Source organism: Notamacropus eugenii, chromosome 3 (genome assembly GCF_028372415.1).
Source record: "Notamacropus eugenii isolate mMacEug1 chromosome 3, mMacEug1.pri_v2, whole genome shotgun sequence".
NCBI lineage: Eukaryota > Metazoa > Chordata > Mammalia > Diprotodontia > Macropodidae > Notamacropus > Notamacropus eugenii.
The window spans coordinates 39280685-39303209 of record NC_092874.1 but is presented as its reverse complement, the minus strand read 5'-3'; the positions used below and the strand labels follow the sequence as shown (position 1 = coordinate 39303209).

General features: G+C 39.3%; 1 protein-coding gene across 2 annotated transcripts in view; it reads left to right on the top strand.

The window, feature by feature from the left end:
- PIK3R4 (phosphoinositide-3-kinase regulatory subunit 4) overlaps positions 1-22525 on the top strand; it is a 66170-nt gene that overhangs the window by 5873 nt on the left and 37772 nt on the right. For both annotated transcript variants that reach the window (XM_072651299.1, XM_072651301.1), the window contains 6 exons: positions 1138-1271; positions 2311-2893; positions 5830-5964; positions 8518-8739; positions 18149-18322; positions 21818-21963. In XM_072651299.1, coding sequence (XP_072507400.1) covers positions 1138-1271; positions 2311-2893; positions 5830-5964; positions 8518-8739; positions 18149-18322; positions 21818-21963 — 1394 coding nt within the window. The remainder of the gene's footprint in view (positions 1-1137; positions 1272-2310; positions 2894-5829; positions 5965-8517; positions 8740-18148; positions 18323-21817; positions 21964-22525) is intronic.

Here is a 22525-nt window from a genome sequence, read left to right as displayed (position 1 = left end):
TGGCTCCTATCTTCTGATTTGAGGAAGGTGTTTGTATCTTTCTGGCTCTCATCTGACATACACATGCCCAAGCTTTGTGAGTGGTTGACAGTCCTGAAACAGTGTAGACATCACTGATAGATAATATAAAATAAATAGAAATTCTTTCCCCAAACTTCTCCCGTTGCATACAACAAGATTCCTCAATAAACCAGTCCCTCAAAACCTCCACTATATAAATGGGAACCAAACACTTGTGGGCTTCCCTTTTATGAATCATGGTCATCACTTAGGTAGAAATGAAAAGCTATTTTTAAGACCTCCTTTAACCCTGTTAGAGTGTGTATTGTGATTCAGGGAAACGTTCTGCCCTGTTTGGGAACATGGGTTGCTTTGCAATTCTGGGGTTATTGAGTCTTGCACCACTAGCTTGAGGAGAGCAGCACGTGCTGCCTAATCAGCAGTCTTTCCTTGGTGGAAGGTCTTTCATGACCAGGCTCAATTGTTTAACTTCAGACAATTTTTTTCAGTTTAAGAGTAGAAAAACAGTTTTCCTAGACTTCTATCTCCTTCCTTGAAGTGGGAGGAAGGATTGATGAGACTTTGTGCATTTGAGGTCCTAGGTTGAGGACTGGAGGGGACCTTAAATCATGTTATCCTCTTATTTTGTAAATGAACAAATTGTCCAATTCAGCAAATAAGTATTTACGTAGGGACTGTGTGTACCGGAACTGGGTTCTGAACTCAGGTTCTCTGGCTCCAAATGTAAGATTCTTTTCACTATACTACACGGCCTATGGACCTGTGAGAATCAGATTTCTCCCCATTTGAGCAACATTGTACTATTTGGTATTACTTGTGGACCTTGGAACAATCACAGACCCTCTTGGAGCTTCAGTTTACTGTTCTGTAAAATGGGGACAGTAATAGCCATAGTGCCTTTTTGTGTCTTTCTGTGACCCTAAAATAGAATAATGGATGTAAGATGACATCTCTGTAAACCCCACCTCTTATTGTTATCAGTCATAATTCATTTCATTTTATATTTGAGTTCTAGGAATCTGTTGAAACATTTACCTGTGTGGATAAAATGTATTGGATTTAGTTTCTGTTGTATCTCCTTTGCTGTAGAGGTTATGTAGAGGTTATGTTTTCCAGGTTGTGTGATTGCTGAGCTGTTTACCGAAGGGGTCCCACTGTTTGACTTGTCCCAGCTTTTAGCTTATAGAAATGGACATTTTTTCCCTGAACAAGTGCTGAACAAAATTGAAGACCGCAGCATCAGAGAACTGGTAAGTGTGGCTGTCTTACAATTGGAAAAATCTGTGATAAGTATGGTGTAGAACGACATCTTAACCTGGCCATCAGACACCTGGCATTGTCATTTGTCTGGAACGGTCTAAACCTGGAATTGAGCAATAAAGCCACCAAGCCCAGTGAAAGCAGCGAACTTAGGTGTTCTTTGTGTGGAAGGTGACTGGAGCCTTCTCCCTCCGTCTTAGACCCGAAGCCTGTTTGACTGAATTTCTCACATAATGCTTGTTTACTTGGATTCCCTTGGTATCCTTCAGTTGTTCCCTAAGTTACAATCAGTAAGGAAAAATAGAGGAGAAATGTAGGAAATGAGACACGAGACACAGGCGCCACCCTTTGTTACTCTTAGTCTTAAAAGCTAGTGGAGAACCGAGGTGGTCCTGAGAGGACACCAGTGAACAGAATCCAGTATCTCCCAATTCTGGGACCATCCGAATCTCAGAGACTCTGGAGGCCAGTACTTGCAGTGGATTGAGGAAACAGAGCTCCTGACAGTATCACAGCCTAGGGAATTGAGTCAAAAGGTAAGTTACCACTTCGTTCAGCCTGAGGAAATGATAAGAACAGTGTAGCAGCACGTGTTTGTATGTCACCTACTTTGTGCCAGGTGCTTTACAAATACTGACTCATTTGATTCTCACAAGAACACTGAGAGGGAGGTGCTATTATTATTCTCATTTTCATCTCTCTGAGTTTTTGGCCTCTCAGTAATCTGTTGGTGGTCCAGTGAAATCCAGGTGGCAGTTTGGGTGACTCATTTATTATTGATCTATATTGATCAGTGTACTCTCCTGGAGACTCAGTCACTGCGGTATCATTCACACTGCTGTCTGGTCCTGTGGTATGCTTCAGGCCTATGGATTTGGGCAGGGGGAACATTAGCTTAGACTCCCCCAGCTGCCATGGTGCTCTGAGGATACTTGGTTATGAATTTCCATCACAGAGTTGCTTATGTTATTTTTGCCTTAGTTTTATTAGGATTTCTAACATTGTCTCCATTCTCCTTGCTCGGTACAGGTGACCCAAATGATCCATTGTGAGCCTGACAAACGTTTGGAGGCAGAAGATTACTTAAAGCAACAGCGTGGCAATGCCTTCCCTGAAATATTTTACACGTTCCTGCAGCCATACATGGCCCAGTTTGCCAAGGAGACATTCCTCTCTGCTGATGAGCGTATCCTGGTCATAAGGAAGGATTTGGATAACATTGTCTATAATCTCTGTGGTCATGACCAAACAGAGAAAGCTGAGGGCGAGACAAAGGAGAATGGGCTGGTGATTTTGGTGTCTGTCATAACGTCCTGTCTCCAGACCCTCAAGTCCTGTGACTCCAAGCTGGCCGCTTTGGAGCTCATCCTGCACTTGGCCCCAAGGTTAAGTGTGGAGATTCTTCTGGATCGCATCACACCGTATCTTTTGCACTTTAGCAATGACTCTGTGCCCAGGGTGAGGGCAGAAGCTGTGAGGACACTCACCAAGGTGCTGGCTCTTGTCAGAGAAGTGCCCCGCAATGATATCAATATTTATCCTGAGTACATTTTGCCAGGAATAGCACATTTGGCTCAAGATGAGGCAACAATTGTCAGGCTTGCTTACGCCGGTAAGAGTTTATTCTTTGGTTAATGATTTCATAGACATTTTTGTAAGTTAGTGACTATAACTTTTATATGTCTTTTCAGTTTTAGTGGGAATATAATTTTGACATGTAACACTAAGGTTATGTATATTGAAAAGGAGTTTTGAGATTACATTATTAGGTTACAAATGACTTCTATGTGTTTTCATTCTCTTGACATTTTTTAGGAGTAGCCAGTGAAAAGCCAGCATAGAACAGTCTTATAATTTCATAGGGGTTGCAAATGAAAATCTGACAACTTGGAATGAGAATCAGTGACTCCCCTGTTCAGTGATGTGTGGAGGTGAGCCAGAGTTCACTGAGGCCTTTCTTGTGAACTGTCCACCTCATCAGGTCCTGCCCAGTTGGAAGGCTTTGACCATGTGGACCTTTGGGTGAGGAGAGACCTAGGGAAGTCTGGAGAAGTACGTTAACAGGAGGACTACACAGTGACTGAGTTAATCATTCATAGCAACTCGATGTAGACCCCTTCTGGGAGGGGTTGGGATATGTCCTAGAGGTAGAATGTCCCCGTGGAATCATGAGTTTATGGAATTTTGAATATAGACCCCTTGGGAACCTCTTTGTGTCTTGGGATTCTCAGTGTCCCTGCTAGAGCAACTGAGCTTGACTAAGAGTGGAGCTTTTGGTCCTGATTTCTTTTTCCTGGCTGTTCGATGATGAGTAAACCTGCACATTGTTGATTTCCTGGAGGTTCCCTTACCCCCACCTTGCCTTGAATGATTAACTGTTCATCTCACCCTAAAATCAGACTCACATGAATGTTGAAAACAATTCATTTCAGCATGGTGAATTTCTTAGCAATACAGAACTAATCATATATGTCTGCATGATAATTTGGTGAATGAAAGAGAGTATATTTAATCCTCTGGCTAGTATGTACACATTAAGTGTTGTATTGTCATTGTTTGAAAGGGATTTGCCAGTATGAATTGTTCTGTGTTACATGTTGTTGCTGCCCGCATGAGATTTGGGGGCATGTTCCCAAGAAGAGTTTTTTAAGTCTTTTTCTGGCTGATTATGAGTTGATCACCTGTAGCTGCTGCCAAATGGCAGTGTTCCTTTCTGTGTGTGAAGCCCAGCAGATACTGTAGTTTGGGGTGGATGGTATTAGGATATGAATAAGAAATACCAATTAGTCTTTATTACATATTTATATAATACAGGATTAGTTGAAGTAGATAAATAAATTAACTGATTGACTTATCAAATATAGGTAGGGTAAACCAAACAATACCAAGTAGAGCAAAGGCAAATCCTCCAAGGTCAGTGTCAAAGAAATCTGGCCACAATTAGGAGAACGAAGAAACAGAACAAGTGCAATCATTCTAGTGTGCACACAGGAGCCAGCATTGCTGACCATATGGCATTGGATGCCAAGAAGGCCATGGTGGGCTCTTCCTCCACTCCACCACCTCCTCTCCCCCCTTCCCCTCCAATTCCCTACTACCCCTGCCTACTGACTGTGGAACAGCTTTGACAACTCAGGAGAATTCAGTTAAAAAGCGTTCCACATATTAATTGTGTCAATCGTGCTTCATCTTATTATGTAGCATGGTGTGATAATTGATATTCATCACAACCCTTAGCTTTTAACACAAAAATCTACACTTTGTATTCAGTATCTACTGTTTACCAAGTCACAGAAATGTGTAGTACTTTTTATCTCATCCAGAAGCTAAAATGGAAGTCCTAAACCTCAAGTGAGCCTGGGAAACCCATCCTCCTCCAGAGATGCCAAGTTCTTGATGTCTGTCAGGTAGTGGTTAAGGTGGAAAGCAAGTAAAATGTAAACTGCTAATTTAGTAATACCATCTTTAATAATCTAGTGATTTTCTGTTTAATCAAGATACTGTTCATCAGGTAAGCCCAGATGATGCTAAGCCTAAGATGCTCTTAGGCAAGAAAAAGCATTACTTTTATCTAATATCATTAATTGGTTTTGAGAAAATATGACTTTGGGTTAAAAGCCATGGCAAGGGCTATTCCCATGTCATTGTTTGTCCTTCGTTTTTGAAGAGGACCATGACATGAGGGAGGTGAGGCTATGACATGTAAGCACATTGGATTGAAGTGAGGGAAGGCTGTGCAAAGTCACTAGCCTCATTTTCTTCTCTGAAGCCATCTGGGTCCAGTGGCCAGATACACATGGCAGTGGTATCATAAATGGAAGAGACTTGCCTGGGCACCTCTGTCCAGATGATCCAAAACTAAGTGCTTGTATTCATGGTACTGGGGTGGGTGGGGCTGACAGGCCTATGGGAAGGAGAACTGACAGTCCCAGTCTTTATTTATTGTGACCGCTGACATTTCCAATCCATGAAATGAGGTGGGAGTAGATAAGGGTCAAAGAATCCCATGATTACTGGAAGGGGAGATAAGTAGAGGAACTAGCTTCTTAGCTAAGATCTAACCAGAGATGGTGGTGACCCTTTGAGAGTCTGGGAAGAAACTTAATAAGCCTCCTGAAGATTAGATTGGGTGCCAGAGGTGAGCTGTCCTGGTCAGAGGGACTGGTTGATGGACCTTATATGGAGCAGAGCAGACTTCAGGGTAGCACTCAGTATGATGTGTTAATACAAGCTTTATCAATAACATTGTGGTAGCTTTTTTGGAGTATGTACACATAGCAGTTGGGGTTGGGTTAAGAGGGGATATTGCATTCTAAGGTTCATAGTTTTGAAAATAATTAAATTGTGTATTATGAAGTTAGTAATTGGAAATTTGAGTAACTCAATTATTTTGATAAAACTTGAACGTTTTTCTTAGTTATAAGATTTAGGATTTTTTGGAGAGAGAATGGGGTAGTACAGAATGAAAAGTAGTCAGATATAAGATTATATTAATAAGGATTATTAACAAGGATTATTGTTTTCTCATTGTTTTTCTTTATCTTATAGAAAACATAGCATTGCTGGCAGAAACAGCTCTGAGATTCCTGGAGTTGGTACAGCTGAAAAATCTCAATATGGAAAATGACCCAAACAGTGAAGAATTAGATGAAGTTACACATCCCAGTGAAAATTATGACACAGGTAGTATGGCTTCCACTTTCTCACTGACTTTCCTCTGGGCGTGGTTCAGTGGTAGAAGCTCCTGTGTGTTCTAGGTCACACAGCTTAGGCCTGGCCAGTGTGAGCAAAGTCAGAAACAAAGCTGGCACCATACTTGACTATGCTGGGTAAGCCCAGATTCTAATTTTGGTTCCATATATACTTATATATGAGGGTGACATGCACATGTATAAGTATGTATGGAATCAATATGTAGTGAGCATGCTGTCATGCATATACTTTCACAATTGGGAGAAAGAGCTCCTTGGCAGTGAGGGATGGGATCAGGAAAAGCCTTAAGTAGAAGGGAGGATGTAAGCTGGGTGTGGAAGGAAGAGAGGAATTCTGTGAAGCAGAACTGAGAAGAGCAGACATGAGGGACAGAAAGCTTGGAGACATGGAGAGTGTGCGTGTGCATGTGCATGCCTGTGTGGGTATCTGTCTGAGTGCATGTCTCCCTGTGTATGTGTAGAAGTGGAGCAGAAAAGATTGGTTGGGGCCAGGTTGTGAAGGGTTTTAGACACTAAATGGAGAAGTTTAAATGCATTTGATTCCAGAGGCCATGGGTATTCACTGGAATTGATTGAGAAAGGAATAGCTTGGTCAGACCTGCACTTCATACAGATCACTTTGGCTGCTAGGCGGAGGATAGATTGAATTGTGGAGGGAATTGAGGCAGAGAGACCAATTGAAAGGTGATTGCAGTAATCTGGGCAAGAGGAATTGAGGGCCCGGATTAACGTGGTGTCCCAGGGGTAGAAATGGTGAGATTGGGTAATTGTTTTAATGGATAGAGAGCACTGGAGAGTTAGAGAGCTGACAGTGATGCAGAAGATTGCTGACTTGGGTGACTGCAGAGGTTCAGAAGAGGGGTGGGTTTGGAAAGAAAGAGAAAGAGTTCTGTTTTAAGCATATTGTGTGGAGAGATCTTGAGGACATCTGATGTGAAATGTCTAATAGGCACCCAGTGATGCAGAACTAAAGCTCAGGAGAGAAGTTGGGATGGATGTACAGATCTATGAATTATCGATGTAGAGGTGATTATTAAATAGGAGCTAGTGGAAGTCATGGAAAAAGAGCGTAGAGAGAGAAGAGGCCCAAGACAAAACTTTAGGGAATATCCAAAGTTACAGAGCATGAAATGAAGGCTAAACTGGTGAGGGAAGGGTCAGACAGAACCAGGAAAGAGTAGAGAGAGACTATCTGGGAGAAGAGAGGGGTCCTCAGGGTCAGATGCAGTGTACAGGACTCATAAAGATCATCGGATTTGGTCATGAAGGAAGGATTGTTGAGTGAGGAGGTCAGAACCCTGGTGCAAAGAGTTGAGGAATGAGTAAAGAGGAGGAGGCAGAGGCAAGCAAAGAAGTGCTGAGAATTGAGGAGGAATTGAGGAGGATAGCTTAAGGAGGTAGTGTGGTCCAGGAGCACATCTGAAGGCAATTGGGGAGGAATTAGTTAATAGGGAGAAGTTGACTGTAATCGTTAGAGTTGGGATGATTGGAAGTGTAGTCTGCTGGAGAAGCTGGGAGAATGGGATTGATTGCACATGTTGAAGGATTAGCCTTGACAAGGAGAAGGGTTAGAGACTGAAGGGAAGAAGGAGGGAGGAAGACACGATGTTGGGGGGTTTGAGATGGAGAGAGTGGGCATCTTGAATGTCCAGTGAAGGGGCAAGATTCTCAGCTGAGAGAGAAGGGAATGGAAGCAGAGGGTGTGGGGGAACATGAGGAGGGAAGAGAAGGTTTGAATTAGCATGAGATAGGGAATCCTCACGTTGGAGGCTGAGGTACACATTGAGGGGAGTGGTGGGTGAGGATATTTCCTCCCTGGACCTGGGGTTGGGTTTATCCTGAGCTCACCAGTTACAAGTGTCTCTGCTGTGCTCTTCTGAGCTGGCTGGGAAAAGGGAGGGGGGAGGGCATGGTGTTGATGGTCCCCTTGAGTGGCAGAGATTCTAGGCCTGCATCTGTGCAGGCTGCCCTGCTCTCTTCCTCTGGGATGTTGTGGAATACTAGACCCTCTCTTCCTGTGACAGAAGGCCTAAGAATTAGGCCCAGGACTGTGTTACCATTGCTGCCTTAGTCTCCTCTAGGGTTTCTGTCTCTTTTGAGATATCTGTGGAATCAACTTATACTGAGACTAGGTTTTTGTTTTTTTTTTTAATGGAACTTGAACATCAAATTATTCCCCAAATTAAGTTAAGATTTCATTAATTTCCTGATTGAATTAACTTATGGAAACATCCTTACCTGTTTTTTCCCTGTGTTTCTTGGTTCTCATGCATCATCAGTTTGGAGGGGTAATGATTGTGTTGCAATGTTTGTTAATCAGGATATTTTTTCTTTTATCTTTTGAGGGAAAACGATCATATTTCTGCCAGCTCAGAGCTTGAGATTCTGAGAAACATTTATTATCAGAAGTCACTCGGGGAGCCAGCTGCTAGCAGTATTGTAGTTTAATTTACTCCTGTGAGGCAGCAGGAGGAAAGATTTTTATGATCCCACAAATACTGACTCCCTTTTACTCTCTTTGTAGAACTCCAAGCTTTACATGAAATGGTCCAGCAGAAAGTTGTCACCTTACTGAGCGACCCAGAGAACATTGTGAAGCAAACCCTAATGGAAAATGGAATTACTCGTTTATGTGTATTTTTTGGACGTCAGAAGGCTAATGATGTCTTATTGTCTCACATGATCACTTTCCTAAATGATAAGAATGATTGGCATCTCCGTGGTGCTTTTTTTGACAGCATTGTTGGTATGTTTTTGACTTTGCTTTTCTAATTCATTTTTAAAATGGAATTTAATCTATAATATTGCAGGATCACCATTTTAAAGCTGGAAGGGACATTAGAAACCATCTAGTCCCATCCCCTTATTTTGGACCTGAGATCGCTGAGGCCCGGAAAGCTTCCCTAGCTTGTCCAAGGTCAGCCAGCTGCTGAAGTGGCAGGAACAGAATTTCTCTCTGGATCAGAGTTCTGACCCTCCAGTCAGTGGCAGCTTCTTGAAATGTGGTAATGCCGATCTGGAGTCTTGTTACCATCCATATCTGAGGTCTGTGTGTTCACAGGGACATTTGTATCCATGTAATTCATCTTTTAAGTATGTTATGATACATTTTTAAAAGGGTTTAGAGGAGCACTATGATTTTTAAGAATCTGGGTGCCAGAGAATCTCAGATTTTCAGGGTTCTTCATCTGGGGTCCTGGGACTTGATAACTGTTCAGTAGAGTTGGTTCCCTTTGCAATCTCATGTACTTTATTTTGTGTTTGAGAACTTGATTTTAAGAAGAGGCTTCCTCAGCTTCACCAGCCTGCCCTGGAGGCCCATGACAGGGTCACAAAATTTCTCAGAACTTTTGGATTAACCCTCCTGTGCTGGATCCTGAACAAGTGGAATTCGCTTTCATTTGCATTTCTGCTTTTGGATAGCTCTGACTTTTAGGGAGTTTTCCCTTCAGTCATGCCTAAGTCTCCCTTTCTCTCAACTTCCTCCCATTGTTTCCAGCTCTGGCCTCTGGGGCTAGGCAGCTACGGCCTCTCCACCACGTGACCTCCTGTTAAGACTGTCTTCCTGTTTTTCTCAGTACTTACATCACTCCATTCTTACAATTGTGACTTAGTGAGCAGTAATTTTTCTTCTTCACAGTAGTTATGACTTCAGTTAAGTGTCAGGAAAACTGTTTCAGAAATGATGAGTCAGAGGCATTTAGGGTTGCCTTGATCTTTGTACCTAGTCATTGCAAGGAGCATGTGTACTTTTTGGATCTGAATATTCAGGCTCGGATTAACCTGTGTCAGAATTCCTGAAGTACACTTGTCAGATTCTCAGCATGCCCAGTTACTAGCAGAGAAGTCAGGAAGTACATTCTTTGTTTCTCTACATCCCAGGTGTGGTTTATAAAGCTTTCTGTATGATTTTTTTCTGCCAGATTAGATTTCTCTGGCCTTGATTTCCCTCTCTGTGACTTATTATCATGTATGTTAGCCATTCATTTTAAAAATATATATATTTTATTTATCAATTACATGTAAAAACAATTTTTAACATTTATTTTTTAAAAAATTTTGAGTTCTAAATTCTGTCCACTTCCCTCCCACCCTCCTCCCTGAGAAAAAGTAAACAAATTGATATAGATTTTACATGTATAATCATGCAAAGACATTTCCATATTAGTCATGTTGTGAAAGAAGACAGACCAAAGAAACCCCATTAAAAAAAAAGAAAAATAGTATGCTTTGATCTGCATTCAGACTCCATCACTTATTTCTTTGGAGGTGGATAGCATTTCTTATCATGAGTCCTTAGGAATTGAATGGAATCATTGTATGGCTGAGAGTAGCGAAGTCATTCATAGTTGATCATCATATAGCCTTGCTGTTACTGTGTACAGTGTTCTCTTGGTTCTGCTGACTTTACTCTGTAATCAGTTTGTAGAAGTCTTTTCCAGGTTTTTCTGAAATTTTCCTGCTTCTCATTTCTTATAGCACAATAGTATTCCATTACCATCATATGCCACATCTTGTTCAGCCATTCCCCAATTGATGGGCATCCCCTCAATTTCCCATTGTTTACTACCACAAAAAGAGCTACTATAAATGTTTTTGTATAAATTTTCTCCTTTTTTGGATTTCTTTGGAATACAGATCTAGTAGTGGTATAGCTGGATCAAAGGGTATGCACAGTTTTATAGCCCTTTAGACATAGTTCCAAATTGCTCTCCAGAATGATTGTATCAGTTCACAACTCTGCCAGCGGTGCATTATTTTTCCAATTTTCCCTTATCCCTTCCAACATTTATCATTTTCCTATTCTATCATATTAGCTAATCTGATAGGTGTGAAGTAGTAGCTCAGAGTTGTTTTAATTTGCATTTCTCTAATCAATAATGATTTAGAGTACTTTTTTCATATGACTATAGATAGCTTTGATTTCTTCCTCTGAGAACTGCCTGTTTTTTGTCCTTTGACCATTTGTTAATTGGGGAATAACTCTTATAAATTTGACTCATTTCTTTATACATTTGAAAAATGAGGTCTTTATCAGAGACACTTGCTGTAAAAATTTTATCCCAGCTTTCTTCTAATCTTGGTTGTTTTGGTTTTGTTTGTACAAAACTTTAACATAATCAAATTTAATATAATATTTAATATATGACAATATATTAAATAATATAGCATATACATTATATAGAAATAATATATAATATATAAATAATATACAATAATTAATATATAAGAATTAACATATTAACATATAATTAGTATAATATATCTTATATGATTTATATATAACATAATATATAATAATTTAATAAAATCAAATTATTAATATAATCAAAATTATCCATTTTGCATCTCATAATGCTGTCTTGTTTGGTCATAAATTCTTCCCTTTTCCATAGATTTGACAAGTAAACTATTTCTTGCTCTCCTAATTTGTTTATGGTATCACCCTTTATGGTTAAATCATGTACCTGTTTTTGACCTTATCTTAGTTTATGGTGTAAGCTGTTGGTCTATCCCTAGTTTCTGCTATATTGTTTTCCAATTTTTCCAACAGTTTTTGTCAGATGATGAGTTCTTGTCCCAAAATCTTGGGTCTTTGGGCTTGTCAAACATTAGATTCTTATGGTCATTTACTACTGTGTGCTGTGTACCTGCTCTATTTCACTCATCCACCACCACTCTTTTTTAGCCAGTACCGGATTGTTTTGATGAGTACACCACTTTATGGTACAGTCTGAGATCTGGTACGACCAGGCCACCCTCCACAGTTTTTTTTCATGCCTTTGATATTCTTGACCTTTCGTTCTTCTAGATGAATTTTGTTATTTTTTTCTAGTACTATAAAATATTTCTTGGTAGTTTGATTGGTATGGAATTGTCATTTTTATTATAGTAGCTTAACTTGCCCATGAGCAGTTGATATTTTTCCAGTTGTTTAGATCTGACTTTATTTGTATGAAATCGTTTGGTAATTGTGTTCATATAGTTCCTGGGTTTCTCTTGGCAAGTTGACTCCCAAGTATTTTATATTGTCTAAAGTTATTTTAAAAGAAATTTTTCTGTCTGTCTCTTGCTTCTGGCCTTTGTTGGTAATGTATAGAAATGCTGATTATATGTACCTTAATTTATATTCTGCAACTTTGCTAAAGTTGTTAATTATTTCAACTAGTTTTTTAGTTGCTTCTCTAGGATTCCTTAAGTATACCATCATATCATCTGCAAAGAATGATTGTATTATCTGCTCATTGCTTATTCTAATTCCTTAAATTTCTTCTTTTCTTACTATAGCCAGCATTTCTAGTATGCTATTGAACAATAGTGGTGATAATGGGTGCTCTGCTTCATCCCTCATCTTTTTGAGGAGGTTTCTAGTTTATTCCCGTTATAGATAATGCTTGATGATGGTTTTAGGTAGATGCCGCTTGTCATCTTAAGGAAAACTCCATTTAGTCCTATCCTCTCTAGTGTTTTTGAAAGGAATGGGTGTTGTATTTTGTCAAAAGCTTTTTCTACATCTATTGAAATAACCATATGATACCTGTTGGTTTTGTTATTGATGTGTATGGTCAGTTATACTGATAGTTGTGCTGATAGGAGGTGAGAGAAGACTAGATGCAGCCTAATGACAAGCAGGAAGAAATCGGGTTATTAATGAGGAGGAAGAGAGGAGTATGAATAATAAAAAACCACGGATTGTCCAGAACTTCATTTTAACCAGGAGTTTTAACCCCCTTCCTATTAAAATTTTCAGTAGATATTCTGATGACTAGCCAAAATTCCCTGGTTGGAATTGATTTCTTTCTTTTTCCTTGCGTGGTGAGGTGCTACAAAGCAGGATGAAGTCAACCAGGCAGCCAAAGTTTTACTGAGGGATTGTAAGGGATGAATCATTTAAAACTGGTTTTATGTGGGGGATACTTTGAAAACTCTGTGATATACCTGCAGAGATTTATTAGATGGTCATGGTGAATTGTCATCATTCCCTGGTTGTCAGCTATCTTGTGATCAGCCACTCTTAAATTAGATGGTCACCAGATGAGAGATGTGACTGGTCCTTAGGTCAGGCTCTTTCCAGCTGATTGGACCTGTCTGACCTTGTGCTTCCCTGGCATAGCCCTTGAGAAGGCTTCAGTTTCTTCATTTGTAAACTGTAAATTGAAAGAACAAAAAAAAGAAACTGTGCCCTGTGATTGTAATAGCCAGGGCTGACTTTGGAGAAGAAGTCTTAAGAGCAAATGCATGAAGCCAATGTGTTTCCTCCTCTTGTCTGCAGAGGCAAGGTACTAAGGGTCTGGAATGTCAACTGTGTTGTCAAATGTAGCTTGTGTTGGTTTAATGAACAGCCTTTTTCTCTTTTGTACCCTTCAGTATTAAGGGATAACTACTAGTTGAAGGGAAGGGTAAATGCAGAAATGAAGTTGAGAGAAATACAAGGTATTCATTTAAAAAATACCATGAGCAGGTTGGACTGGATGACCTTTAAGGTCTTTTCTAGGTCTGCATCTGTGGTACTCTTGAGAACCCAAGGTCACCTCTGTGCTATGAAAAAACATCTATGTAAAACTTTCCTGAAAGACATTGATCTTGATACCAAAGTTAACTGACTTGGCTTAAATGAGAGTTGACTTTCATTTGCATATGTATATATGCACGTGTGTGTGCAGATTGCTTAGATTATATCTGGGTGGAAGTCTAAAGTCTCTTAGTTTCCTTCTACCTTTGTCCTCAGGAGTGACTTTTCCCTGCCCAGTACTGTGTGCTCATGACCAGGGGCTGGCCCTCGGTTTCTCTCCTGGGCCCCTTTTTGTCCATCTCCTGTTCAGTGAAGCAGTCTGGATTGTGTAGAGAGTTGAAATGACATTGGCCATTTGTGAGGCTTCAGTGAATGCATTAAGAGCTAGGCAGATGTTCACAAAGCCTCCATCTAGGATGAGATTTTGCCAGAGGCCCTTATGGGAGGTGTTCCTGAATTTTTAGAGCTGAGGATAGAAAATAGACTTGTGCAATTTTAAAAGCAGGTCATCTAGTCTAAGGCCTCCTTTCTGTAGATGAGGAAAGTGAGGAACAGAGAGGTACAGTGATTTGCCATTGGTCATACAGCTGGCTAGTGCAGAATAGTACTGATGGCCATTTTATTCTTCCTGCTGTTGCATCTTCATGAGGGGAAAGTTTGGGGCCATTCTGCAGTAGTGAGATTAGGTAACTGAAGCAGCCCGGGGTGACCTCGGAGTTAATTTTCATTGCTGAAGAAGGAAGACAAGCCCCCTTTTCCAGACTTTGTTATTTAAATTGATGGCACTTCCCTCATTCTGGATTGCAGACTTGGAGTGTTCTCCCTGTCCAGCTAGTTATCCATGTTGATTCTCTAGTTCCTTGCATCCAGTAGGTGCTTAATACATCTTTGTTGATTCATTCCCTTGAATTTGCCCCATTTGCTCTAGCCTCTTCTCAATCCTTATTGTGATTATTTTGTGGTGGTAGTACTTTCCATTTACATTGTTATAGCCATGGTAATGTACATTGATTTCTTGGTTCTGTTCACTTCAAATCAGGTCATGTAAGTGTTTTCATGTTTCTTTGTGTTGATTATATTCATCATTTTCTGCAGCTAAGATAATCCATTACAGTCAGGTATCACACTTTGCTTAGCCTTCTCCAGGCAGGGGTATCTACTTTGTTTTCTAGTTCTTTGAATGCTGCTGGAAATATTTTGGTGTGGGGGGGACGATGACTGTGGAATCTCAGGGTCAAAGGGTATGGGCAGTTGAATCACTTTATTTGCACAATTCCAAATTGCTTTCCAGAATGGTTGTACTGATTCATAGCTTCACCAGAGTGCATTCTGGTGCCTATCTTTGCAGCCCTGCTCTCCTCCCCCAACACTGACATTCCCATGTTTCATCATCTTTGCCATTTTTCTGAGTGTGAGGTGAGATCTCAGGATTGTTTTCATTTGTTTTCTCTTATTATTAGTGATTTGAAACATTTTTTCATGTGATTAATAGTTTAAATTCGAACAGTTTGTGTATATCTTTTTCTTTTATCTATTGGGAAATGGCTTTTGCTTTTATATATTTGTTAGTTGTCTAGATAACTTGGAAATTAAATCCTTATCCAAGAAATTTGATGCAAAGATTTTTTCCCATTTAACTGTTGCCCTTATCCTGAATGTATTGGTTTTGTTTGTATGTCTTCAATTTTGTGCAACCACAATGATCAGTTTTATCTTTTATAATTCCCTCTGACTCTTGTTTGTTTAAGAATGTACCTCCTGCCCATAGCTGTGAGGTGTATGATCTCTTCTCTTTGAATGTTTCTGCTCCCCAGTTTCAATGCTCTTATGGCTCTCATCTTTCTCAGACAGCCTTTTGTTTGCTGATCTCTACACATGTGTATCCCCTGATAGAAGGTGAACTCCTGAGGACAGGAACTCTCACTTTCATGTTGGTGTCCTCAGCACCTAAGGCCCCACACATAGTTGGGCCTTACTAAACACTTGTTAAATGGAGTTCTGCTAGGCCATAGTTATTTGTCTTTTGTATAAAAGTGGACTTCAGGAATTTGCCCAATTTTACAGGACGAGTCGTTCTCAGAGTGAAAATGAAGGAGCCGACATTTCTTGACTTCTGTTGACTTTCTACTCACTTTTTATTTCTGTTTGAATCTGATTGACCATGTTGTCTGAATTTTGAGATTGATAAATAAGCTCATGATGACATCACCCTTTTAGAACTTTTCCTTTGAGGGGTTAGGAGATGGAGCTGTGATTTTATTGTTGGGAGACATTCCCTGTAAGGCGATGGGCCCTGCCATGCCAACTTCCTAGCAAGTGCACAGGGTCTGAGAGGTTGTCAGTGGGTGCCCGAGGCAGGTTCTTCTCTCCCACCACAGGTTGCTTGATATCCTGCTCCATCCATGCTGCTGACTGCATGGGCACCAATGGCAAAGTGCAGGATTTTGTTTGATCAAAGGTTTTTGCAGTTTGACTTAGGGGCTATGAAGTCCTTCTTTACAGAAGGTGGATGTTTGTGTATTCCCATTGTAGGATTTGTTGGCATTGCTTTATGATTTTAGACTTCTGTGCACTGCTATGGACTTTGATTTACTCTCCATTTTAGTGTGGTGCATAGCATCTGTAGTGCAGCTGTAAAAGAAAGTGCCAGCGTCCTGGATTTTAGGTGGAATAAATACACAAATATTGGGTGCTGGGGCAGGGCGGGGAGGAAGGGGCCAGTGGGTAGGGTAGACAGTTCAGGGGCACCATAGTGCACATGGTGCCAAACCTGTAGTCAGGAAGATCTAAGTTCAGATCTGGCCTGACATTTGCTAATTGTGTGATCCTGGGCATGTCACTTTGCCTCTGTTTCTTCATTTGTAAAATGGGTATAGTAATAGCCCCTCCCTCCCTGAGCTGTTATGAAAATCCAGTGAGAGAATGATTGTAAAGCGCTTAGCACAGTGCCTGTTGCAGAGTGAGTACTGCATAGATGTTAGCTAGTAGCATTATTATCTTATATTACATTTTCCACATAATATTAGTGGCTTGTGCTTTTAAAAGTGAAAAGTTTAAAAATATTTTTTATGCCCATCAAAAGCTGGGCTGGATTGCCAATATTGTCAGGTCATGGGAAACTGTGAAGCTTCAAATTCTGGCTCCTGATAGTCCAGGAGCATAAATGATCTTAACATTTCTGTGAGACTTACAGGGAAGGACATAAGAAAGAAATAATAGTTGCTGACATTTTCATTGCAGTTTGAAATCTTTCAAAGTGAGTTATAGACATTTTTTTATCTTCAGCAACTGTGTGAGGTGGATATTCTAGTCATCCCTATGTTGTAGAAAAGGAAACTGAGGCCCAGCCTTTATAGAATGACCATCAGTGTCATAGGTAACTTTTAAGTCTAGATGATGTCATGAGATTATAGTAGTCTGACCTTTATCCCTTAGGCATGGCTTCTAAGATGATATAGAACCTTCTCCCTTTCTACCCTGGCTCCATCCTGTTTGGTGACACTCTAATTCCACTTTCCCACTCTCCTGTCCTCTCTTCCTCATGCTTGGCTCTCCATTGGCCATTCCCTGTACCTGGAGTGTGGGCCCTTCTCACCTTCCTTTCACATGAAGCTTAAGCACCACTTTTCCTGATCTCCTCAGTTCATGCTGTCCTCCCAAACCTTGTATTGAATTACTTTTTTATTTGAATTTCTTCTTTTTAGGGTGGCAGCATGACGTGGTTGATAGAGAGCAAGCCTTAGAGCCAGAGAGACCTGAGGCTAGGTCATCTCTGGGACTGTGACCCTGGAGCACCTCTTTAAGGGGAGCTCACTAAACCAGAAATGTCTCAGGCCCAGTCTCCAGCTTTATCCCTATCCTGTTTATCATCTGTACAAGCTTATATATACCCTTATTGTCTCTGCTGTTAAAATGAGGGCTCTGTAAGAGTGGGCATCATTGTGTTCTCTGTATCCTTAGCACTTAGCAAGGACTGTGCACCAGTAGTAGGCCCTTAATCAACGCTGGTTGATTGAGATTCATCGTGTGCCCGAATTAAGAAACAAACCTTTTCTGGTTGGAAAGTTGGCACTGCAGAGTCCACTTCTGTGCTGCCTGCCCATTAGCGAGATAACTGGGACTCTTCTCTCCAAAAATCCACAATGATCCCTCTGTTTCACTGAGACTTTTTCTCACCTCTAAGACTCATTTCCTGCCCACAGAATACTTTTCCTTTCTTATCCTGCTATGCTTGTTGCAGTTTCCCTCTGAGTAGTCCTCATCCAAATTCATAGGCTCTATTTTCCTTAGGAATGACCCTAGAGTTTCTCCAGCTATTGACTTAATCAGCCACACTAAATTCTCATTTCCTATTGACAGAATTCATATTTCTACAGCAAATGTTCAAGAACAGTTTGTAATTTGGGCAATTGTTAATGCATATTTGATGTTTGAATTCTATTGCCTCCAGCTCATACTGTTCCAAGTTTTGGATTGATTTCCTTGTTGTAGGAGGAAAACATGGAATCATTTATTAAAGTAGCTTCTTTCCTCTGGTGTCATTGAGCATTTTAAATTTCATTGTTTTTTTTTTAAAATGATGTGTGACATGATTGCTGTCCTGACATCTGCGTTCTCATGAAACATTGGTTGTGTTTTCCAGGTGTTGCTGCCTACGTCGGTTGGCAGAGTTCTTCTATCCTAAAGCCTCTGCTACAGCAAGGCCTCAGTGATGCTGAAGAATTTGTCATTTTTAAGGCGCTCAATGCCCTTACTTGTATGTGCCAGTTAGGACTGTTGCAAAAACCTCATATCTATGAATTTGCTTGTGATATTGGTGAGTATGACTGCAGACTTCGTGTTCCTTCATGCAGACTTGAAGAATAGTTGCTAGAGATCTGTAGAAATCAGCTACAGTTTTAAATTGTTAGATGGGATGGTTCTGTTTCTCCCACCTTAGCAGAGGAATGATTTCCTTGTTCTCAACTCTTAAAGTCATTTGGGTTAGTTTCACATATGACATCTCATATACTCTGAATTGTAAGCAGATCTGGCTTACTAAGTATTGTTTGTATGTTGTAACAGTTGACTTTTGGGCTACTTTTTTAATTTATCGAGCATGGAAGTTCATAAAATTGAAGTTCTAAGACTTATTTTTTTCAAACAATTAAATGAGTTGATTTTATGGCCCATAAACTTACTGATCCATTTATTTCCAGCTTTTAAAATACATTTAAAACATTGATAGAATTAATACCAAATCAGTAAATTTTATAAATAATGTTATACTTAAAAGCATCTGGAACATTTTTAGTCTTATGATCACTGTTTTCACATGGCGGTGTAATAGTGGAGTGCCAACTGGTCTTATACTGAGTGAAAAAAAGCAAATTGAAAAAATTATCTTTTCAGTAAAACACTGAATTGCTCTTCTCTATTTCTTCAAGGAAGATTAATAGACCAAACCAGGGTGATATGTTAATGCATGATGTTTGAATTTTTTTTCCTCAAGGCCACATGTGGCCTTCTAGGTCCTCAGGTGTAGCCTTTTGACTGAGTCCAGGTTTTACAGAACAAAGCCTTTTATTAAGGGGATTTGTTGTGTGAAGTTTGGATTCAGTCAGAGGGCCATCCTTGAGGACCTAGAGGGCCACATGTGGCCTTGAGGATGAGTGTTCATCCATGGCAGTCATTGAAGAGAGGAGAGAAGGAACTGTGGATGTCAGTTGTTTCAGAATTTCATAAGCAAACGGATGGTCTCAGATATGTCATATTTAAGCTAATTAGGAGAACAAACTTTTGTAGAATTTTAGGATTACCTAATTTGCACACATACAACTGAGATTAAGCCTCATTGGAGCTATTATAAAAAACTGTCTGTGTCTTAGGATTTGGATTTCATGTTTTCAAATCTTATAATTCTGTGTTTATGGTGTTTGCCAATTCATTACGGATTTTAGCAGCCTCCATAGCACCTCAACCCCACCCTGTCTCCTGTTTGTTGCTGTTGCCTAAAAATGTTCCATGTCTCTATTATTACAATAAGGTATTTATGGATTTGTCTTTTCAAAAGTATCCTTAGCCCTGATTTGCAAGTGATAAGTATTTTCTATATATACCTATAAGAATAAAATTGCATTTTTATTTTTTTAATTTAACATTTTTATTTTTTCCCAGTTGCATGTAAAAACAATTTTTAACAAATTTTAAAATTTTAAAACATTCATTTTTAAAACTTTGAGCTCCAAATTCTCTCCCTTTTCTCCCTCCTCACCCCCCCCCCCCATTAAGAAGGCAAGCATTTCAATGTAGATTACACGTGTGTATTCATGCAAAACATATCCATAATAGTTACGTTGTGGAAAAAAAAGACAAAAAAACTCAAATAAATAAAGTAAGTTAAACAAAGTATGTTCTCTATTCAGACACCATCAGTTCTTTCTTTGGGGTTGTATATCATTTTTCATTCTAAGTCCTTCCGAATTGTCTTGGATTGTTGTATTGCTGGGAGTAGCTAAGTCCTTCACAGCTGATCATCTTCACACTTTGCATCAGCCCATGCAAGTCTTTCCAGGTTTCTCTAAGAGTGTCCTGCTCATCATTCCGTACAGTACAATAGTATTCCATCATAATCACATACCATGACTTGGTCAGCTATTCCTCAATTGATTGATGTGCTCTCAGTTTCTAACTCTTTGCCCCCAGAAAAGAGCTGCTGTAAATATTTTTGTACACATAGGTCCTTATCCTTTTTGTTTCTTTTATCTCTGTGGGGATAACAGACCTAGTAGTGGTACTGCTAGGTCAAAGGGTATGCCTGGTTTTATAGCCCTTTGGGCATAGTTCCAAAGCACTGGACACAGGGTCTCTACAGAATGGCTGAATTAGTTCACAACTCCACCACCAGTGCACTGATTTCTTATTTTTCCCACAACCCCTCCAGCATTTGTCATTTACCTTTTCTTTCCTATTATCCAATATAATAGGTATGACATAGTATCTCAGAACTGTCTTATTTTCCATTTTTAATTTTTTAATTTGCATTAATAGTGATTTAGAGTATAAAGTTGCATTTTTAGAAAAAAGTTTGAAGTAGTGTCCCAAAGACACTCTGTATGTCAGCAACATTAAACATCTCTTTAATATTGAGAGAAGATGAACCTTCATATGTGAAACTAACAGTTTGATAGAAAGAACATTGGATTTGGAATTAGGGAAGTTAGGTTCAAATCACTTCACTACTATTTATTAACTACCATAAAGATAATGGACAGATCACTTAATCTTTCTAGGCCTTGGTTGCCTCAGGAATTGAAAGAGATGACTACTGAGATCCTTCAATTAGACCCATAAATTAGAATCTTATGACTTCCCCTCCCCAAGTAGACCCAATTAGTAAGGTCTACTCTATTTTAGCTTTTATATAACTATTTCTTTAGTCAAGTTGGAGGGAAATTACATTTTTTCTTAATTAATTCTGTGCATTTTTCTTAGTTGATTCTGGTATTTTACTTTTTTGGTGTTAATTTGTATTTATTCCCCCATTAGATTGTAAACTCATTGGGAGAAAGAGATAAAGTAGAATAAAGTACCTTACTTCAACCGTGTTGTAATTACCTGGCATGATGCCTTGTACATAGTAGGGACTTAAGATTTCTTGAATGAATTTATTGTGAGAATAGATTTTAAATTCCTGAAGCATATGCCTACTTTTTGATTTTGATTTAATAACATCCATTAATCTGAGGTTTAGTGTACTATAAACTTGATGTGCCAAAGCCCACTAAAAAGAAATGAGTGAAATAAACAGATGGTGAAATTGCTCCTTTGATTTTAAACAATGAGACTTAAACAACGAGAGAATGCTTACTCTTCTACTTGTTGAATGACGTAAGTGACCCTGAACTACTGAACACTTGTCTTTGGAGTATTTTATGTGTATATCAATATATCTTACATGTAAAATAGTTTTTAAATTTCAACATTATAAACAAATAGTTCACCAGCAAAAACATTTTTGGATTGTTAAAAGTTTGGGCAATTAACTGTAAAGTCTTATTTAACTTATCTGTATTAGTTGGGGGTTATATTTCCTCTTTTATGTTATTTGAACATATTTCTACAGAAAAGGAATATAACATAGATAGCTTCATCTTGATGGAGTGTATGCCTAAGGATAATTTACTTTGTAGAAGAGTCTTAATGAATCAGTCCGTTATGTGCCATGGTTTTGAAGCTGACGTTGTAAAAGATAGTGATAAATTCGTATTCTGGGCAGATATGTGTTGATACTACTCCTGAGAGTGCTTTTCTTCTCTGTTCTTTCTTTTAGCACCCTTCCTATGCCACCCCAATCTTTGGATACGCTATGGGGCAGTGGGATTTATAACAGTGGTAGCTCATCATTTGAACATTGCTGATGTCTACTGTAAGCTAATGCCTTATCTCCATCCATTTATCACTCAGCCAATAATACAGGTATAATATTTATGCCTTGGAACTCTCCTTATGTTTAGGGATTGTTTGTTGGATAGAGATTTTTAAAAAGAAATTTTTTTCCTTAGGTATTAGTTTTTTATAATTCCTTTCAAAACAATATTGCTTTTATAGACCTGATGACTGATGGTAATCAAAATTAAACTACATCTTATATGATTTTATACATTGTATTACATTTAGTGGAGCAGTGTTTTTCAGTCTTCATTTTTATTATGTAATACAGTAAAACATCTGTTGTTAGATGATATACAGCCTAGCAGGAAGACATATATTGATGAACCACATGTTAGTCTTCTGAGTGTTCATTGCAAGAAATGTAATTGATTTTGGTTGAAACCAGCATTTATGATTAGTTGGGAAAAGTTTTTTTTTTCAAAAGTTTAGTGTGTAGGGGCATAGTTAAGATGGAATGAGAAGTAGCATTTTTGTCTAGCTCACCCATTACATCTTCTTCACAATGATCTAGGACAGGCCTGCACAACATATGGCCTGTATGCTGCTTATGCCCACCAAAGGATTTTGAGTGCCTGTAAAAAACGTA